We start from the raw sequence: 16,063 nt of genomic DNA on the forward strand, positions 1-16,063 counted from the left end.
ATAGCAGCTGCAACATCAGTGATTGGTAAGGATAATAATCCCTACAGCACAAATTTACAATGCAGCATCCTGATTAAATCTTCCTTAAGCACATTAAAAATGTGCATCGTGCCACATTGTATTTTTAAATGAAAAATGGGCAGCTGTAAATTTACTGATGGTTTCCTATCACATAAGCGTCAGTTCCATGCAGAGAATAGCTGCCCTTGGTAATTGCATTGTGGAAGTCATTTAAAGACAAAGTCAGACCCTTCTGAATTAAAGATGCGTGAATATCGTTATTCAGCTTTTGGAATTTAAAGCAGGTTTCTGTGGCTGCTTGCTGTCTCGCAACCTCATTGATTTCCCCCGTCTTCCATCCTCGTGAGTGAGGGGGGTCAGTTTTTGCATTTCTTTTAGAGATGCAGGAAGAGACAACACCGTCTGGCTCGATGCCGTCCGAGAGAGAAATGATTTGACACGTTTGTCACCCTAGCAGTGAGCTGCTGGGATTTTAATTGTATTGGAGAATCTTGATTAGCGAAGGCATGGGGGGGGAACGAGCTCAAAGCAATGTCATTATCACAGAAGGCTTGCATACCAGCCTCTTATGCATGCCGTGGAAATGTCAGGCCCGCTCAGTCTTTTGTAGCATAATAAGTGCAAGTACAATGACTGCAAAGGAAGAGTGTTGTGGGGGGAAGGGCAAATAGCCTATTTACTTAAAAAAAAAAAAAAAAAAAAAAGCAGCTTTAAAAGAGTCATGATTAAAAAGTATAATGAGACAGAAAAAACATAAAGATGATTTCTCCCAGGACTGATGGAAAACAAATTAATATGATGATTGATTTGCTTTTCATTTTTTTTTTTCTATTAGTCCACAGAGCATCCAGGAGTAATCAGCTGCCATGCTTGTGCTTGCTGTTATTGATTTTCTCCTAACGCATTTAAAGTACACAGATTTTAACCATCCCTCAACTCACCTGATAATTTCACTGAAAGCCCAAGCCTGGAAAGAGCACCTGGAGAAAATAACAGAAAATATTTATATAATATATAGGATAAATAATTATAATAAATTAGGACCAGGCACTTTTCTGCGCTCAGCTTTTCTTAAAAATGCTAAATTTTTATTGAAGATCTTTGAACAACTAATGCACCATATCTTGTGATCAATCAACATCAAATGTAATTTATCATTACCTTGATTATTTCAATGTTTACAAAATATTCTTTAACTGTCATTGTGTCATGAATACATTACTGTCCTTTTCACTATGTAGTTCCCTTTTAAATGTTACAGCAAATATGCGTTACTGCAGAAACTAATGTATTCAAATATTCAAACGATGAATCCCTTGATTACTGTTTTGTATTTGTATTTATAAATAAGAAATGTGTTTAATTTCATCATTCAATATGCATATCAATATTTAATGGATGGTCTGAGAGTGTAACCATGATGAGACATCAGAGAAGTGAGATTTGTTAGAAGTGCATATGTGCACACACACACACACACACACACACACACACACACACACACACACACACACACACACACACACACACACACACATAAGACCACCCCACCACCGTTACTGAGCCTCTCATACAGCTGGACAAAAGAGAGCCAGACACAAAGAATTGTAAATTAAAGCAAACCATAAATGCTGTAATAATTTTTACAATTTAACACTTTAATGTACATAATCAATCAATTACTCAACCAATTAATTCATTAATTAATTTGGTTAAAAGGGATTTCTAGTGAGAAATAAATATTGGTTTTGTGTCTTAAATAATAGAAAATACAAAAGTCACCAGAGGTATTGCTCATATAAAAAATGTCTACATTGACTGAGAGCAAGGCAAATGTATTGACAGTAAAAATTGATTTGTCTTTAGCGCAGGTACTTGTTCAATATTCAAGCAAAAAAAACATTTTTTTGTTAAATGGATTTATTAATTTAAACATCAGGGTTTTGCACAGAACTTTTAACTTTTGTTGTACAATATACACTATGATTGTTTGTCACACCCTAATATAGTTCTTTCACCAAACTGTTGCCAGAAAATTGTAGGCACACTACTGTATAGATTGTCTCTGTATGCAATAACATTACAACATCCATTCAATGGAACTAAATTATTTAAACCTGGATTTAACTTGGCAATGCTAAGGTACCGTTTGTGATGTTTGGAATGGAAGAGCTCAAGTAGCATGCACAGAGACCTGACTTTAACCCCAGTGAACTTAGTTTTAAATGATCTGGAGTGTAGGTCTGTCCACCATGCCTTCTCTACATCAGTGCCTGACCTCACTAATGCTCTTGTGGCTGAATGGGCAAATCCCTACATTCCAAAATATAGTGGAAAGCCTTCCCAGAAGAGCTGAGGTTATTATAACAGCAAAGGGGGACTAAGTCTGGAATAGGATATTCAACAAACGTATATGGGTGTGAAGGTCAGGTATTCACATACATGTGGCCATATAGTGTAGTGCAAACAAAGATACATTTCATTCCCAAATGCATTTGTACATTCTGCACATTTCAAATTTGTAAACATTTTTAAACATTGATTACTTATTCTTTACTTCATGGCTTGTAGGCATTTAAAGCTCTGGGAGCTTGAAAAACATGATAACTGGGGTTTCACCATAATTAGGCAGTTAAATGGCAAAACATTTTGTGAGCATTTTATAGTTTTTCTCATGACAATACAGAAAAATGCATTAAAAATGGTGTTTTTTCATCCTAAATTAAAATGGTTTTATAACGATGTGCTCTTTTTTTTTTTTTTTTTTTACTTTCTAATATGTTTACTGACATTAAAATATTTATACCATAAGGCAGAAGAGCCTAACAATGCACCATCATTTATAATGACCTTTCCGACTAGAAATGATGGCCACAAGCTGTAATCTTGTTATAATCACTGTAATATCTAATTAACATATTTACATCATATATGTCACATGTCAAGTCAGGCTCAGAAGCTTAATGAATAGACAGCAGCTAGTCGGACTCTAATCTGACTCTACTTTTCACATACACATATACAATTGATCCTCATGGTGTGCTTTATTAATATAAAATTAAATGATTAAAAAAAAGGATTGTATTAAGGACAATTAAGTGGCAATTCTATATTCATATACATTTTGTTCATACTTGTTCATGCAAAAACACAACTAATTATATTACATCATAAAAAGCCTAATAAAAAAACGATAATCATTGACATGTGGTGCAAATAAAAAGAAAAGAGGAAGCTAAAGCATTTCTGGTAGTTCTCACATTGCAGGCTGTTCTTTAAATGAACAGAACAAAGCTTTCATAATTGGGTTGTTTTTTTTTCTCACAAGACCATCTTAATCTTCAACTTCATTCTTCAACTTAAAGTAAAACACCATTGCTTTTATTATTTTACTCGTGGCCTTAATTAAACTCAATTCTGCTTTGATTTTGCTGTATTATTTGAATCAGGGTTAGAGACAGTTAGTGAGCTAAAGATGGGACGAAGGTCCTGCATAATAAACAAATAGCAGGAGGCTTCTGGGTCCACCGCTGTAAGAAAAAGGGAGAGGGGAGTAATTAACTAATACATGACTGTTGGTTTGCAGTGTAGTAAAACATACATGCTTCTTTTGTGTGTGTGTGTGTGTGTGTGTGTGTGTGTGTGTGTGTGTGTGTGTGTGTGTGTGTGTGTGTGTGTAATGTGTAATCAGGAGTATGACAACAGCATTTATGGCCATTTAAAAACAGGCTTAGTTCAAGCTTTTTAGCTGGAAATTTGATTTAAGGTGTCCAAGACTATATATAAAACAAAGACCTTCAAATAGTCCAATTTGTGAAACAAATATACGGTGATGTGCAGCAGCAGTTATAATAGCCTCTCTTGTGATCATGTTTCCATGCCAGCTGTCATGAGATGGCATGTCATATTAATGCACACCACTGTCCATTTTAATTAGCAATTTCAGGTCAGCAGTAACGCCTTTAGGCAGCGGTGAAGAGCAAGGATGTGTGAATGAGATCCCTTTCGTGTTATTTGATCAAAAATAGGCCATTACAAGCATAATCATAACGGTGACAAGCCTTGTGTGATGTATGTTCCTCACAAACCATCCATCTTGAGGCGAACAGGCCACAGCAGGTGAGAGAGAAAGAGAGAGAGAGAGAGAGAGAGAGAGAGAGAGAGAGAGAGAGAGAGAGAGGGGACAGGAGATAAGACAAAAGCTGAAGGCTGTCAGAGAAAAAAATGCACCATGCAATGCAGGCCAGGGTAATTAGAATGAAAGCTAGGGCCATCATTCTCATGCATAGAAAGAGGATGTTCCCCCCCCAGTTAAACCAAGAAGTCCATTAATTATGTTAATCATCTCTAGGCATGATAAGAAACATGCAATAAAAAAAATAATAAAAGAGCAGAGTGTTACGAAGACAGACAATTTGCTCGTTTCTTAATCAATGTATATTAGCTATTGTCTAGTTCATAATTTTTTTATGTAATTACCAACACAAATGTGATATGTAAGAGTAAGGAAATGCAAATATGCCACGGTGCACTCTTTTATGAAATGCTATGTATACTGCATCTGTGCAAGACTTGCATTTAATTAAGCTGACGACACTAAAGCAGGGAGCCTGCTACTGCTTGATCATGCTTTTTTTTCCAAACAGCACTGCTGCTGTCTTTATCCCAGAGATTACTGTGTGCATGTTGGCTTGTAAAATAAAACTGCTAGCATGTAAGAAGCGGGTGGTTGCATTTCTCCCATTGTTATTTCCGTGCAAATTTGGTGTGGGGCTCCCTACTTGCCCCCACTCTTCAGCAGTAATTGTATTCCTTTCCAATAAAATAGGGCTTTTGTTGCATTTGCACATCTCTTCTTCGTTGTCTGGACCTAAGAGATTGCAATGGTCCCCTGATCCCAGGGAAAGTGACAAAAAGAAAGGGGGTAAAATGTCACAGAGAATTCATGCCTTCTGAGACATCTGTGCATAGCGAAACAGAGAAAGAGAGAAAGCAAAGTGGGGGAGGTTGGATTTCTTAACTTATAACAGCCGTTTATCTTAGCTCTAGATTTACATTGTGGAATCAGGAAGTCAAACCTTGGGAAGGCATGCGTGTGGTGTTTAGTGTTAGAGACACAGTTTGACCTTACAGCTATTTTGCTGATGATTCACTCTGAGGGCAGATAAGACTGCAAGTGACTGCTGGAAAACACACACTCAATGACTAGGTTGCTATTTCGAAGGAGAAATTGTAGGACACAATGTTCCATGACTTTTTTTTTTTTTTTTTTTTTTTTTTAACTCAACACCCTGCCAGCCTCAGACACATATTTACATGTTATATAGAGAAGGATGTGGGAGTGTGTCAGATCTCTATAACCAGACATACTATGAAATGTCTCTTGGGGAAACATCCTACATTACTCATGTGTTACTTTTTCCTTGCTAATCTTCTGAAATGGAAAATGCACACATTTGAAGTGGCTTACAAGCATACCTTCATAACCAGATCTGTAAGATCCGGTTGCAACTCGGATTCAGACAGGAAATATGTGTGGGCTGTTTCTGTAAAACATGCTGACCTGCTGTTAGCCTGGTGGACTTTGGAATAGTGATTATAAAGACAGAAAGTGGCCGTTGTTCATTACATTCTGGACTCGAGGCCTCAGGTCTCAACAGCTAAGCGAACCCTGCTGATAAATCCAGCTTTGACCAGATACCAGCTAGCAAAACACAGGATGATGGTCGAACCAGTTTTGCCAGCTGATAATGCTGATAAGTGGAAACTATTTCCACTTAGTGACTACTACTAAATTATCATCATTGACAGGGATGTTTGTAAGAATAATAACACTACAGTAAGGCAATTGTTAGTAAAAAAAATTTTTAAACGTTCACTGACTAATTTGAAAGCTAGAAAATGCTCTCAAACTTCAGGGTGTGTTTTAGTTCAGATAAAGCTGGATTTATTTTTTTTGCATGAAAGACACCAAAATTACACTACACAAAACTAGTTTTAATGTCTTGTTTTGTGTTCAAAATGTGACAGACGTAAACATTGTTTATGAGAAACGCAAGCTAAACAAACTGTTTTACTTGTACAATGTGTGTCCTACCATAGGCCCATAATTTGTAATGCTAATTATGGCTTACAAGTTATTACAAATTTGCTATTATGTTTGTACGGTTATTTTCTGAGTAACCTACTTTTCATTGATGCCTGGAAAAAATAGGAAAGCTGTAAAGGTTGATTATATTTAACATGAGACACAATGCCCTCTGGTGGTCATAGAATTAGTTTACATGATTCACAAACGAGTGAATCTTGCCAGAGAATCTTATTCCTGAAATAAATACTTACAACATGGTCGATTTGCCACCGACATTGAATATATAGTGCATTTATGACCATTTAGTATATTCAAAAAATTCTCTAAAGCAGGCGTTCTAATGTAATAGGTACAAAGCCACAAGCTTTTAACAGGACTAACATTACCTTCATTTAAGTTTTTTTTCCTTATTAGGGATGCTGGGAATTTCCAAATTTGTAATTTAAAACAAATTTGAATTTCCATATTAATTCATAATGCACATGACGTTTGATAAAGAGAATTCCCCATCACTATTTATACTTAAAACAATGAATTCCTGCTCTACTACATGAGGAATTGCTGATTAGAAAATTATATTTAATAATGTCTAATAATTTAACTGCAGGAAAATATCCCAATTTTCATGACATGAATCAGTAGAGCTGTAATTATTGCTGCCAATCAATATGGCTGCAGTTTAATTCTAAGGTACAATATCCACTTTATCACACTATAAGGACTTATTCATTATGAATAATGAAGTATTTATAGCATGCAAGGACCTCCAGCAATGCTATCTGTGAATCACCAGTGAGAGACACTGAAGCTAAAGTAGAACTGGTGAAATGTCACTTCCAGGGTGCATAATGCTTCAAGGGTTTTTTTTTAGTGAATAATCTGGGCTCACTCTGATAGCCTGATCATCCCTAAACTACATACATGGACATTTTCATGCCAGTACTTTTCTATGTGACTAGTGTAAATCTAATTAAATAAAGTAAAATGTAGAAAGCTGATGAAATTATTTATTCTGCTAGATCATGGCATGCTGGAACCCCTTTCATAATCAAAGCTATCTGTGTGTAGGTTATATTGCTGCATTTTAAACAAATATATTGATCCTAGATTGTTTGCTAAATTGAAAAGACATACAAACCGTATTTAGTGTTCTACATCAAAAATACAGGCTTTTAATGAACAAATTTCTGTCAAACTCTGATTTGTATTAAACATCTCCAATTTTAGATGTTAAATGACCTTAAATGCCACAAAAACATGCAATTTAAAAGTATTACACCACTCTCTTACACACAGGCATACAATCGATCAGAACAAGAACATGTAAAAAAAAATAAAAACAGCTCTGAAAGATCTGATTTCTGTTTGTAAAGAAACATAACATAAAGCAGTCTAAAACACTATACTGTGGGGAAAAAAAAGGCAACGAGAAAGTGCAATCACCAAGAACATTATAAATCATCAAAAAAGTATAAATCTGACCATAGCAAAATAGCTTTTCAATCATTGGACAGTTAGAAGATTTGTGATCACAGAGATTAGGGAGCGTGCTGTCATTATTTATGCAACATCTGGATGAAAATCTCACCCTTGTTTCCCAAATTTGAGGCAAATAAATTGAGTAACCAAAACTTCTCTGCCTTCTGTGATACATTAACCACAGCAGACAAACAATGGATTGCACATATGGACCCAAAGCTATTCACTGCATATTCACTTTAGCTAACCGGCATACATGAAGAGAACTGATCATGTGGTATATAATCTAGGCACCCATAGAGTAATTTCATTTCTAATGGGGTGTAACAGAAAGCACAATGGCATCATTATGGCCCAAGACGCAGGGCTCTAGGAAGTTTCCTCAAGCTCTTCAGCCTCCACTAAGCACATCTGATCAGCCGAGGGTGCTCTAAAAGGAGGATGGTACTCGAAAGAGGGAAGTATTGTCGAGCCAGAGTCGTTCCGTTGGTGGAAAAACCACACAACTGCAGACACTCCCAAAATAGCAATCACACTCAGAATGACTAGTGCGGAGAGAAGTGGACTGCCTTCTGAAAGAGCGACAAAACAAACGTGTTAAAGCATGTACAGCCAAACTCAGACTGTTTCTGACAGATGACAAATTAAAGTGATAGCCATGAAAATATCTTAGAAGGGACTGGGCTACCATGGTGATGCAGTGCGCTGTGCAACACATCTCTTACAAATCTCACATAGGTAATTTTCATACTCCTCAAAGCACATAGTGAGCTCTTATGCAATGTGAATGTGGTCAGACTCATCATGGAAATGATTATTTGAATCAATATTGAAAATATAATTATAAATGGACAAACTATGGCAGACGAATGACCTCTATAGTTCAAAGGCACAAGTTTATTTTTAGTTTGTCTCGATATTAAAATGAATCTAAGAAAAAAAAAAGAATAATGCTTACTCTTTTTGCCCATTACAACAGCCTCTGTAAAAAAAACAATCAAACAATCAAATTTTATTAAAATATGGAATAAAAGGAAACGATATAATGTCATAATTTTTCATAATGCTGCTGTAGCTTACTCTGGGCTGCTTCACACACCACTCCGTTCTCACTTTTCTCAGAGCAGCTGATGTTCTCCCACTTGCCAGTGGTGGAGTGTAGTGCCACACATTTGTCCATTTTTGGTATGTCCCAATCAGCTGAGCCACCTTCCACCCAATTCTTATAGTTCACAACAGACTCATCATTCCATTTAAACTGATCATCTAGCGAAAGCCATAAAACAAAGAAGTAAACAAGTAGAGAGAGAAATCGATTATTCAACAGCAGCATAACCTGCTAAATGAATCACTTCAGTGAGTGGGGTTTATCAGTCTATTTACATTGAACATATTCACTTTTTCTATTTTGATAAAGCTTTGAGAAACACATCCCTCAGATGAATAAAGGCGTCATTATAGAAAGTGCTAGCCCTGTATCATACAATTACCTAGTATCAGAGACACACACATGGAAATGTTAACTGAGTGTAAATTACATGTTTTTCGAGTATTTTTAATTTTTTTGCCCAAACCTACAGACAAGTCTTTAAAAATAACAGGATGTTGATGATGTGAAGCGAGAGGAAGCAGTATTATTCCCGTTAAGACAGCACAGCTGGAGGTGTTTTTATACAGAGATGAATTCCCTGCATTATTCTCTTACTCATTAAAAAGTTTACAAATGTCTGAAAAGTGAGTCTGAAAATAAATACATTTGTTTATATATATTTACTTTGAACTGTTTTGCAGATCGCAGCTTTTCATTAAAATTTGCCAGTCTGGAAAAAATGACTGCCTGCTGAGTAAAGGATGAGAATTTTAAGCACATTTTGAAAGATTCACGTAACCAAAGATATCAAATAAAATTCACCAATCTCCAATTTCTCCAAGGTCATAACAGAATCGTGTTTACATGAAGTTCATTCTCAACACATACAAGAACTTTCCTCCTGCCATTTACGCTTCAGATCCCTGTTTCCTGTGAATTGATGTGAAACTACGCGTTTGATCAGTATTCAGATTGGAATGTCAAACATTAGGCTTTACCGTCACTGTCATAATATAATCCCAGCCAGATGTTCACATTGTCTTTCCACACATTAGGGTTATATTGAACGATGAAGTCGTTAACTTCAGCATTGCGCACCGTCAGAAGGGCTGATGAACAAAAGAGAATAGGTGGTTCAGGGTTCACAATTTATCATGTGCTTAAAAACAGCAAGCAGAAAATTCAAAGACTCATACCAAAGCCTTGGCACATATCTTTAGCTTTCTCCAGAGTGTAACTTTTGGCAATGTCCTCCTCTCCATGGACAAAATGATAACAGCTCTGTCCAAAGGGCACCCAAGTCCGTCCATCAGCAGGGCAATCTGCACACACATTTAGATAGTAAATTAGTGCTCTAAAGCCAGGAAACCAACAGTAATTGCAATCAGTGAGATTTTTATTAAAGTAACACTTTAGAGGTTAATGAATACAAATACATAGTATATGTACTTAGTATATAATGAAGTATAAATGTAGACAAATACCAGCATGCCAGGGTTATTTTATTGTTTACCAGGTCAGATAAAATATTTAAGATGAAATCTAAAAATATATTTAGGCCTTAAAGATATGAATACTAATAATATATGAAAAAGTAACCAGTCTTATAACTGCTCGGATAAACAGAAGAGCATATCAGAAAGCATGTCAAACCTTGAGGTAGCTCATGATGAAGAATCACCAAAACAAACAAGCAAACCGTTTTTCTGAGGGTACAAAGGAAACAGGCTCACCAAATGATTGGTCTAACAAATCTTTATACTGATAGATGCAAAAAACAAGTCAATGGCATGAATCCACACACCCAAACTGCTTAATGTCAACAGTTGGGTGGTGTGGGAAATGTTCGTTCCAAGCCGGTATTGCATGAATGCCACACCAGAGCCTTTGACAGCACTGCTGACTATTTTATTAATAAAATGTACCTATAATATATATATATATATATATATATATATATATATATATATATATATATAAAATATATATATTTACACATCTCAAAGCTTCTTCATCAACCACAGTAAGTTTAGTGTATTCTGTGGCTCCCCATTCACCAGCAGAAAACTAGGAATGTGATATAAGGGGTTATGTCAGTAGCAATGACGTCATGAATATTTCCTACATCATACATGTACAATCCATGCCGAGCAGAATCAAGGATGTGTTTCAGGGAGTCCACAGGGGGGTCTTACCCTGTGTGCGAGTATTAATATGGTGTTCCAAATAAAGTGGTCAGTGAGTGAGTGGAGACACACAGACACACACCATCTAGTCTACGTGCAAAACGCCCCCCCAAAACATATTACAACACTAATCCTGCATCAAATCGTAACACAAAGCGACAGTCAGCTGTTTTTCTGCTCGATTTCTTTGTCAACAATATGAGTAACACAACACAAATCCCGAAAGCAGTGTACACGCACTTTAGATTTATTTTGGATCGACGTTAACTTTTCATGGCTTCCAGTCATAAAGCAGAAGCAGCGCAAGAAACAAAAAAGAGCTCGCGCCGCACAAACAAATATTGGGTCGATAAAGAAAGAGGAATCGGATTATTCCTACTTACCGCCATTACTCTGAGCGCGAGCGCAGTGGCGTAGTAAAAATGAAGCAAGGCTCAGGAGCGAGGCGATGTTGTAGACTCTGGACTTCATGCTCGTCAGTGCAGCGCAGAAATTATGGCTACGAGGAGGAAGTTGGATCGAAGCTTTCTTTAAAGTGACCGTAACACATACACGCATGCACACTGAAACGTGAAATGAGACCTGACCCGACTCGACTGGCACAAGCCTGCCTGTGTACTGGACTCTTGAACGCATCAGTGCGTGGTTTAAGGCTGATATGTTTACTTATGCTTCTTTTCAATCGCTCTGGTTTATTAACTACACAATAATGATCGATAATGACAAGTGAGCACGAAAGTACTGATTCATATTTACATAAAAGAGTAATTCAGAAATCATGAACGGCATCCGTTTTTTTTGTAAGGAGACAGTTGAGTTTGGAAAGAAGTCTCCAGTGTCAGTGCTAACGTGTTCGAGTCTCCTCATCACACACAATAATAATTACAAATAACAATATTTGGCAAATTGCTGTGGTATAAGCAGAATAAAACACAACAATTTGCAGGTGACGTCATTGCTTATGTGTGTGAGCCATGTATTTATTAGTTATACCTCTAAATATACTAAATCTAGTGAAAGTGATTTAATATAGATGCATTAATGAAAGAAAAAGTACTAGTAAAAGTAGTTGTAGTAATGGTGGTGATGCTAGTTGTAGTAGTAATAATGGTGGTGATGGTAGTTGTAGAATAACCTCTATTTGTCACATATACATTACAGCACAGTGAAATGTTGTTCTTCGCATATCCCAGCTTGCTTGGAAACTGGAGTCAGAGCGCAGGGTCAGCCATGATACGGCGCCCCTGGAGCACAGAGGGTTAAGGGCCTTGCTCAAGGGCCCAAAAGTGGCAGCTTGGCGATACCAGGGCTTGAACCCCCGACCTTCCGATCAGTAATCCAACGCCTTTACAACTGGAGCTACCACTTGAAGCAGTTGTAGTGATGATGGTGATGGTAGTTGTAATAGTAGTAATGGTGGTGATGGTAGTTGTAGTAGTTGTAGTAATGGTGGTGATGGTAGTTGTAGTAGTAGTACTAATGGTGGTGATGGTAGTTGTAGTAGTAGTAATGGTGGTGATGGTAGTTGTAGTAGTAGTAGTAATGGTGTGATGGTAGTTGTAGTAGTTGTAGTAATGGTGGTGATGGTAGTTGTAGTAGTAGTAATGGTGTGATGGTAGTTGTAGTAGTTGTAGTAATGGTGGTGATGGTAGTTGTAGTAGTAGTAGTAGTAGTAGTAGTAGTAGTAGTAGTAGTAATGGTGGTAATGGTAGTTGTAGTTATGGTATGACGGTAGTTGTAGTAGTTGTAGTAATGGTGGTGATGGTAGTTGTAGTAGTAGTAGTAATGGTGTGATGGTAGTTGTAGTAGTAGTAATGGTGGTGATGGTAGTTGTAGTAGTAGTAGTAATGGTGTGATGGTAGTTGTAGTAGTTGTAGTAATGGTGGTGATGGTAGTTGTAGTAGTAGTAATGGTGTGATGGTAGTTGTAGTAGTTGTAGTAATGGTGGTGATGGTAGTTGTAGTAGTAGTAGTAGTAGTAGTAGTAATGGTGGTAATGGTAGTTGTAGTTATGGTATGACGGTAGTTGTAGTAGTTGTAGTAATGGTGGTGATGGTAGTTGTAGTAGTAGTAGTAATGGTGTGATGGTAGTTGTAGTAGTAGTAATGGTGGTGATGGTAGTTGTAGTAGTGCTACGTCTTGGGTAATTTTTGGGAGCTAATAGTTGATCGATAATGACTGTAAGTACTGATGAATTTTTCCATAAATGCTGAAAGACAAATCACAGGTTAGGTTTTTGTTCTATTTCCTCTAAACAAACAAACAAAACCAAAGTCGTTTTGAGGTAACAGAACAGTAAAATACAATATAAAAATTTTAAATTGCCTGTAAGAAGACTGAAGGAGTCTCGAGTTTCAGTGAAAACGTGTTGGAGTTTTCACATCACACACACACACACACACACACACACACACACACACACACACACACACACACACACACACACACACACACACATAATCATAAATAACAATATTTGGCAAAAACATGACAGGTAAAGTCACTGCTTATGTGTGTAGGCCATACATTCATTAGTTACACTGCTTTAGGCAGTACTAAATCTAGTGGAAGTGATTTAATATGGAATAAATAATAAAACGTTGGTGGAGTTGATGGTTGTAGTTGTAGTTGTAGTTGTTGTATTAGTGGTATGTCTTTGGAGTGAAGGTTTTGCAAGCGAAATAGTTCTGGCTTTCTAATAAGGTTCTACTTGGAAGCTTTTCTGAAAAAGGAAATCTCTGTTATAAGGTCCTAAACCGAGTGAAGAATCTTTACCGATGCTACATATTGAAGTGTAGAAGTTTATCTTTAGTGTCAACTGCAGAGGGAATAGTGAAATACTTACACAAACAAACACATGATCAGGATTAAAATAGACACTCTTTAGCTAATCCAAAATAACATGATATCAGTGGATTTGTCTGCTTTGTCTGCTGACTTGCAAAAGCAGAAAGTCACATGAAATGAACTATTTAGCTTCAAACAGTGAAATCAGCTGTGCTTAATCAAACATTTGCTGTGACTGGCTCTGATCCACCTCAAGTTATATTGTAAATATTAAAACGCTCTGCATTTTAGAGAGTATATTCCTTTACATAGCCACTAGGTGTCGCCTTTAATGTTCTTAACTCGAGTGGGACTTTAAATAGTAAGTGACCCCTTTGAAATGTTTGTAACAGAAGTTTAAAAAAAAACCCAAACAAACAAACAAAAAAAAAAAAAGGAGTGGGAGAAGATATACAGCATGCTTTAGGTCTATTCGTCTACTAATAAAGTGTAATACATCCATAGCGTGATTCCCTAGGAAGTTAACTCCATAAATAGGAGCATTTACTGCCTTTCTAAAACACTGTCCCAAACAGCAGAATGCCTGCGACAACACTGTATTTCTCAGTAATTGTTCTGGCATGGTTTAATTTCCATCTAACAACATCCTATGGATGTAATTCAAGTGAGAAAGCCTTGAGAAAGTGAGAAAGATGTGAGAGACTGGAGACTAGAGGTGAGAAGAAAGAGTTGAGCAGAACTCAGTGCACACCCGTAGGGGTTTGTGTGAGCATGTGCGTCAAACTGAATTTTAAACACACACACAAACAAACTGTGGGGTGTGAGTGTACCCCACTGTTCCACACAAAAGACCTCAGCGACATCTTCAAGAAAACTACACCCAGTCTCAGCCAGCCACACAGCCTCTGCGGCTACTTGCCACTCCAGACACCCGTAAATTGTGCCAAAGTGCCCGACAGCTTTCACAGCTCATATAAAACAGCAGGGAAAATCTTTAGTATGGTGTTAGTGGAGATTTCAAATAAAGCTTTCGGGGCTAAAGAAATGATTCAGCTTGACTCAAGACATGATGTTCATTAACACATTGTTATTCAGAGCACACTAATATGGAAAGTAAGCAAGAATTGAGAAAAAAGGTAAAAGTGCTCTGAGATTCTGGGTTTTTTTAATATGAGTATTTATGGCTCATTTTGGACTCACTTCCCTTACGTGTAACAGTCTAACAGTTTTCTTCATCACCTCTTGTTCACTGGCATTTTTTAAAATAAAAATCTACTATTAATACTATAAGTGATTCAGATATAAAGACTGTGATATATAAACTTAATGGCTGGTGATAAACAATTTACCTTTCAAAGCTCTGAGACTTTGTCACAAATCTGAAAACCCGAAAGCAAGTGAACAGTAAAATAACACAAAACAATTCAACAGTACATACATTGTGTGTACTGAGAGGCAGAAGATGAGGAGTAAACGTGGGAGCATGGTAGTTAAGACGCGTGAAAAGAATGTATTTCGGCCAAATAAATAAATAAATAAATAATAATAAAAAAAACTGTTCATGGACCATATTTTTTCCACCCACCATAAAAAAGAACAACGTTCAGTTTATGGTGCCATGAGCCCACGTCTCACTGTTTTCACTCACAACCTTTATATATCCACTGTAATTTACATTGTGGTCAGTATTTTGTTTTAATGTTAGAATGATGTAATTTGGACAGTGTCTACAACAGGCAAGTCTGCAGGGTTTGGCAGGTGGTTGAGAACAGACAGCTGCAGTCTGAGTCTCAGTCTGGCCATCTAGGCCTCCTGTAGGGTGGCAAAACAGTACTAGACTCTCTTTCTCTCTCACACACACACACACACACACACACACACACACACACACACACACACACACACACACACACACACACACACACACACACACACACACACACACACACACACACAGCACTAGATCCTTAGATCCTTATCAAGGCCCATCTGCTAATAGGCCAAGCCTCAATTTTCCAATCAGATTTACAGTAAATCCTTATAAATGTGCTGTCTAGAACTTTCTAATTAAAAACAATGCAGTGTTTAATGCCTTTTTATTCCAACAATTACGTTCGCAGTGAGCATTTCTAATGGCAAGAAAAGTGGGAAAAAAGTAATGTCAGCATTACTGGTTGAAATACTGTGCATACTAATTATTTCCTGTTTAAAACCCAAACCACTATAATATTATTTTACTAGACAAGTTTTGACTTGTCTTAAATAGCAGTAGGAAAAAAATGATGTGGTTGGTATTATTTTAAAGGGACACTTTACAGTTTTTGATTTTTATTTTCTCCTGTAATGTTTTAAGGTGGGAGACACTTTTAGAGGGATTTTGGTTGTCTCCTCCATACAGGACATTTTGAGC

The 16,063-nt window shown here is 36.9% G+C and overlaps 1 protein-coding gene across 1 annotated transcript; it reads right to left on the reverse strand.

The window, feature by feature from the left end:
- Nucleotides 1-6,757: 6,757 nt before the first annotated feature.
- On the reverse strand, nt 6,758-11,538 carry cd302 (CD302 molecule). The gene is made up of 6 exons (XM_083538081.1): nt 11,251-11,538; nt 9,878-10,003; nt 9,680-9,790; nt 8,672-8,857; nt 8,550-8,573; nt 6,758-8,163 (listed from the first exon to the last, which is right to left on the reverse strand). Exons 1-6 carry the CDS (start codon nt 11,501-11,503, stop codon nt 7,961-7,963), a joined length of 903 nt encoding a protein of 300 aa, XP_083394207.1. The 5' UTR covers nt 11,504-11,538; the 3' UTR covers nt 6,758-7,960.
- Between the last annotated feature and the right edge of the window lie 4,525 nt (nt 11,539-16,063).

This window comes from Silurus aristotelis (genome assembly GCF_946808225.1).
Source record: "Silurus aristotelis genome assembly, chromosome: 3".
Classification (NCBI taxonomy): Eukaryota; Metazoa; Chordata; class Actinopteri; order Siluriformes; family Siluridae; genus Silurus; species Silurus aristotelis.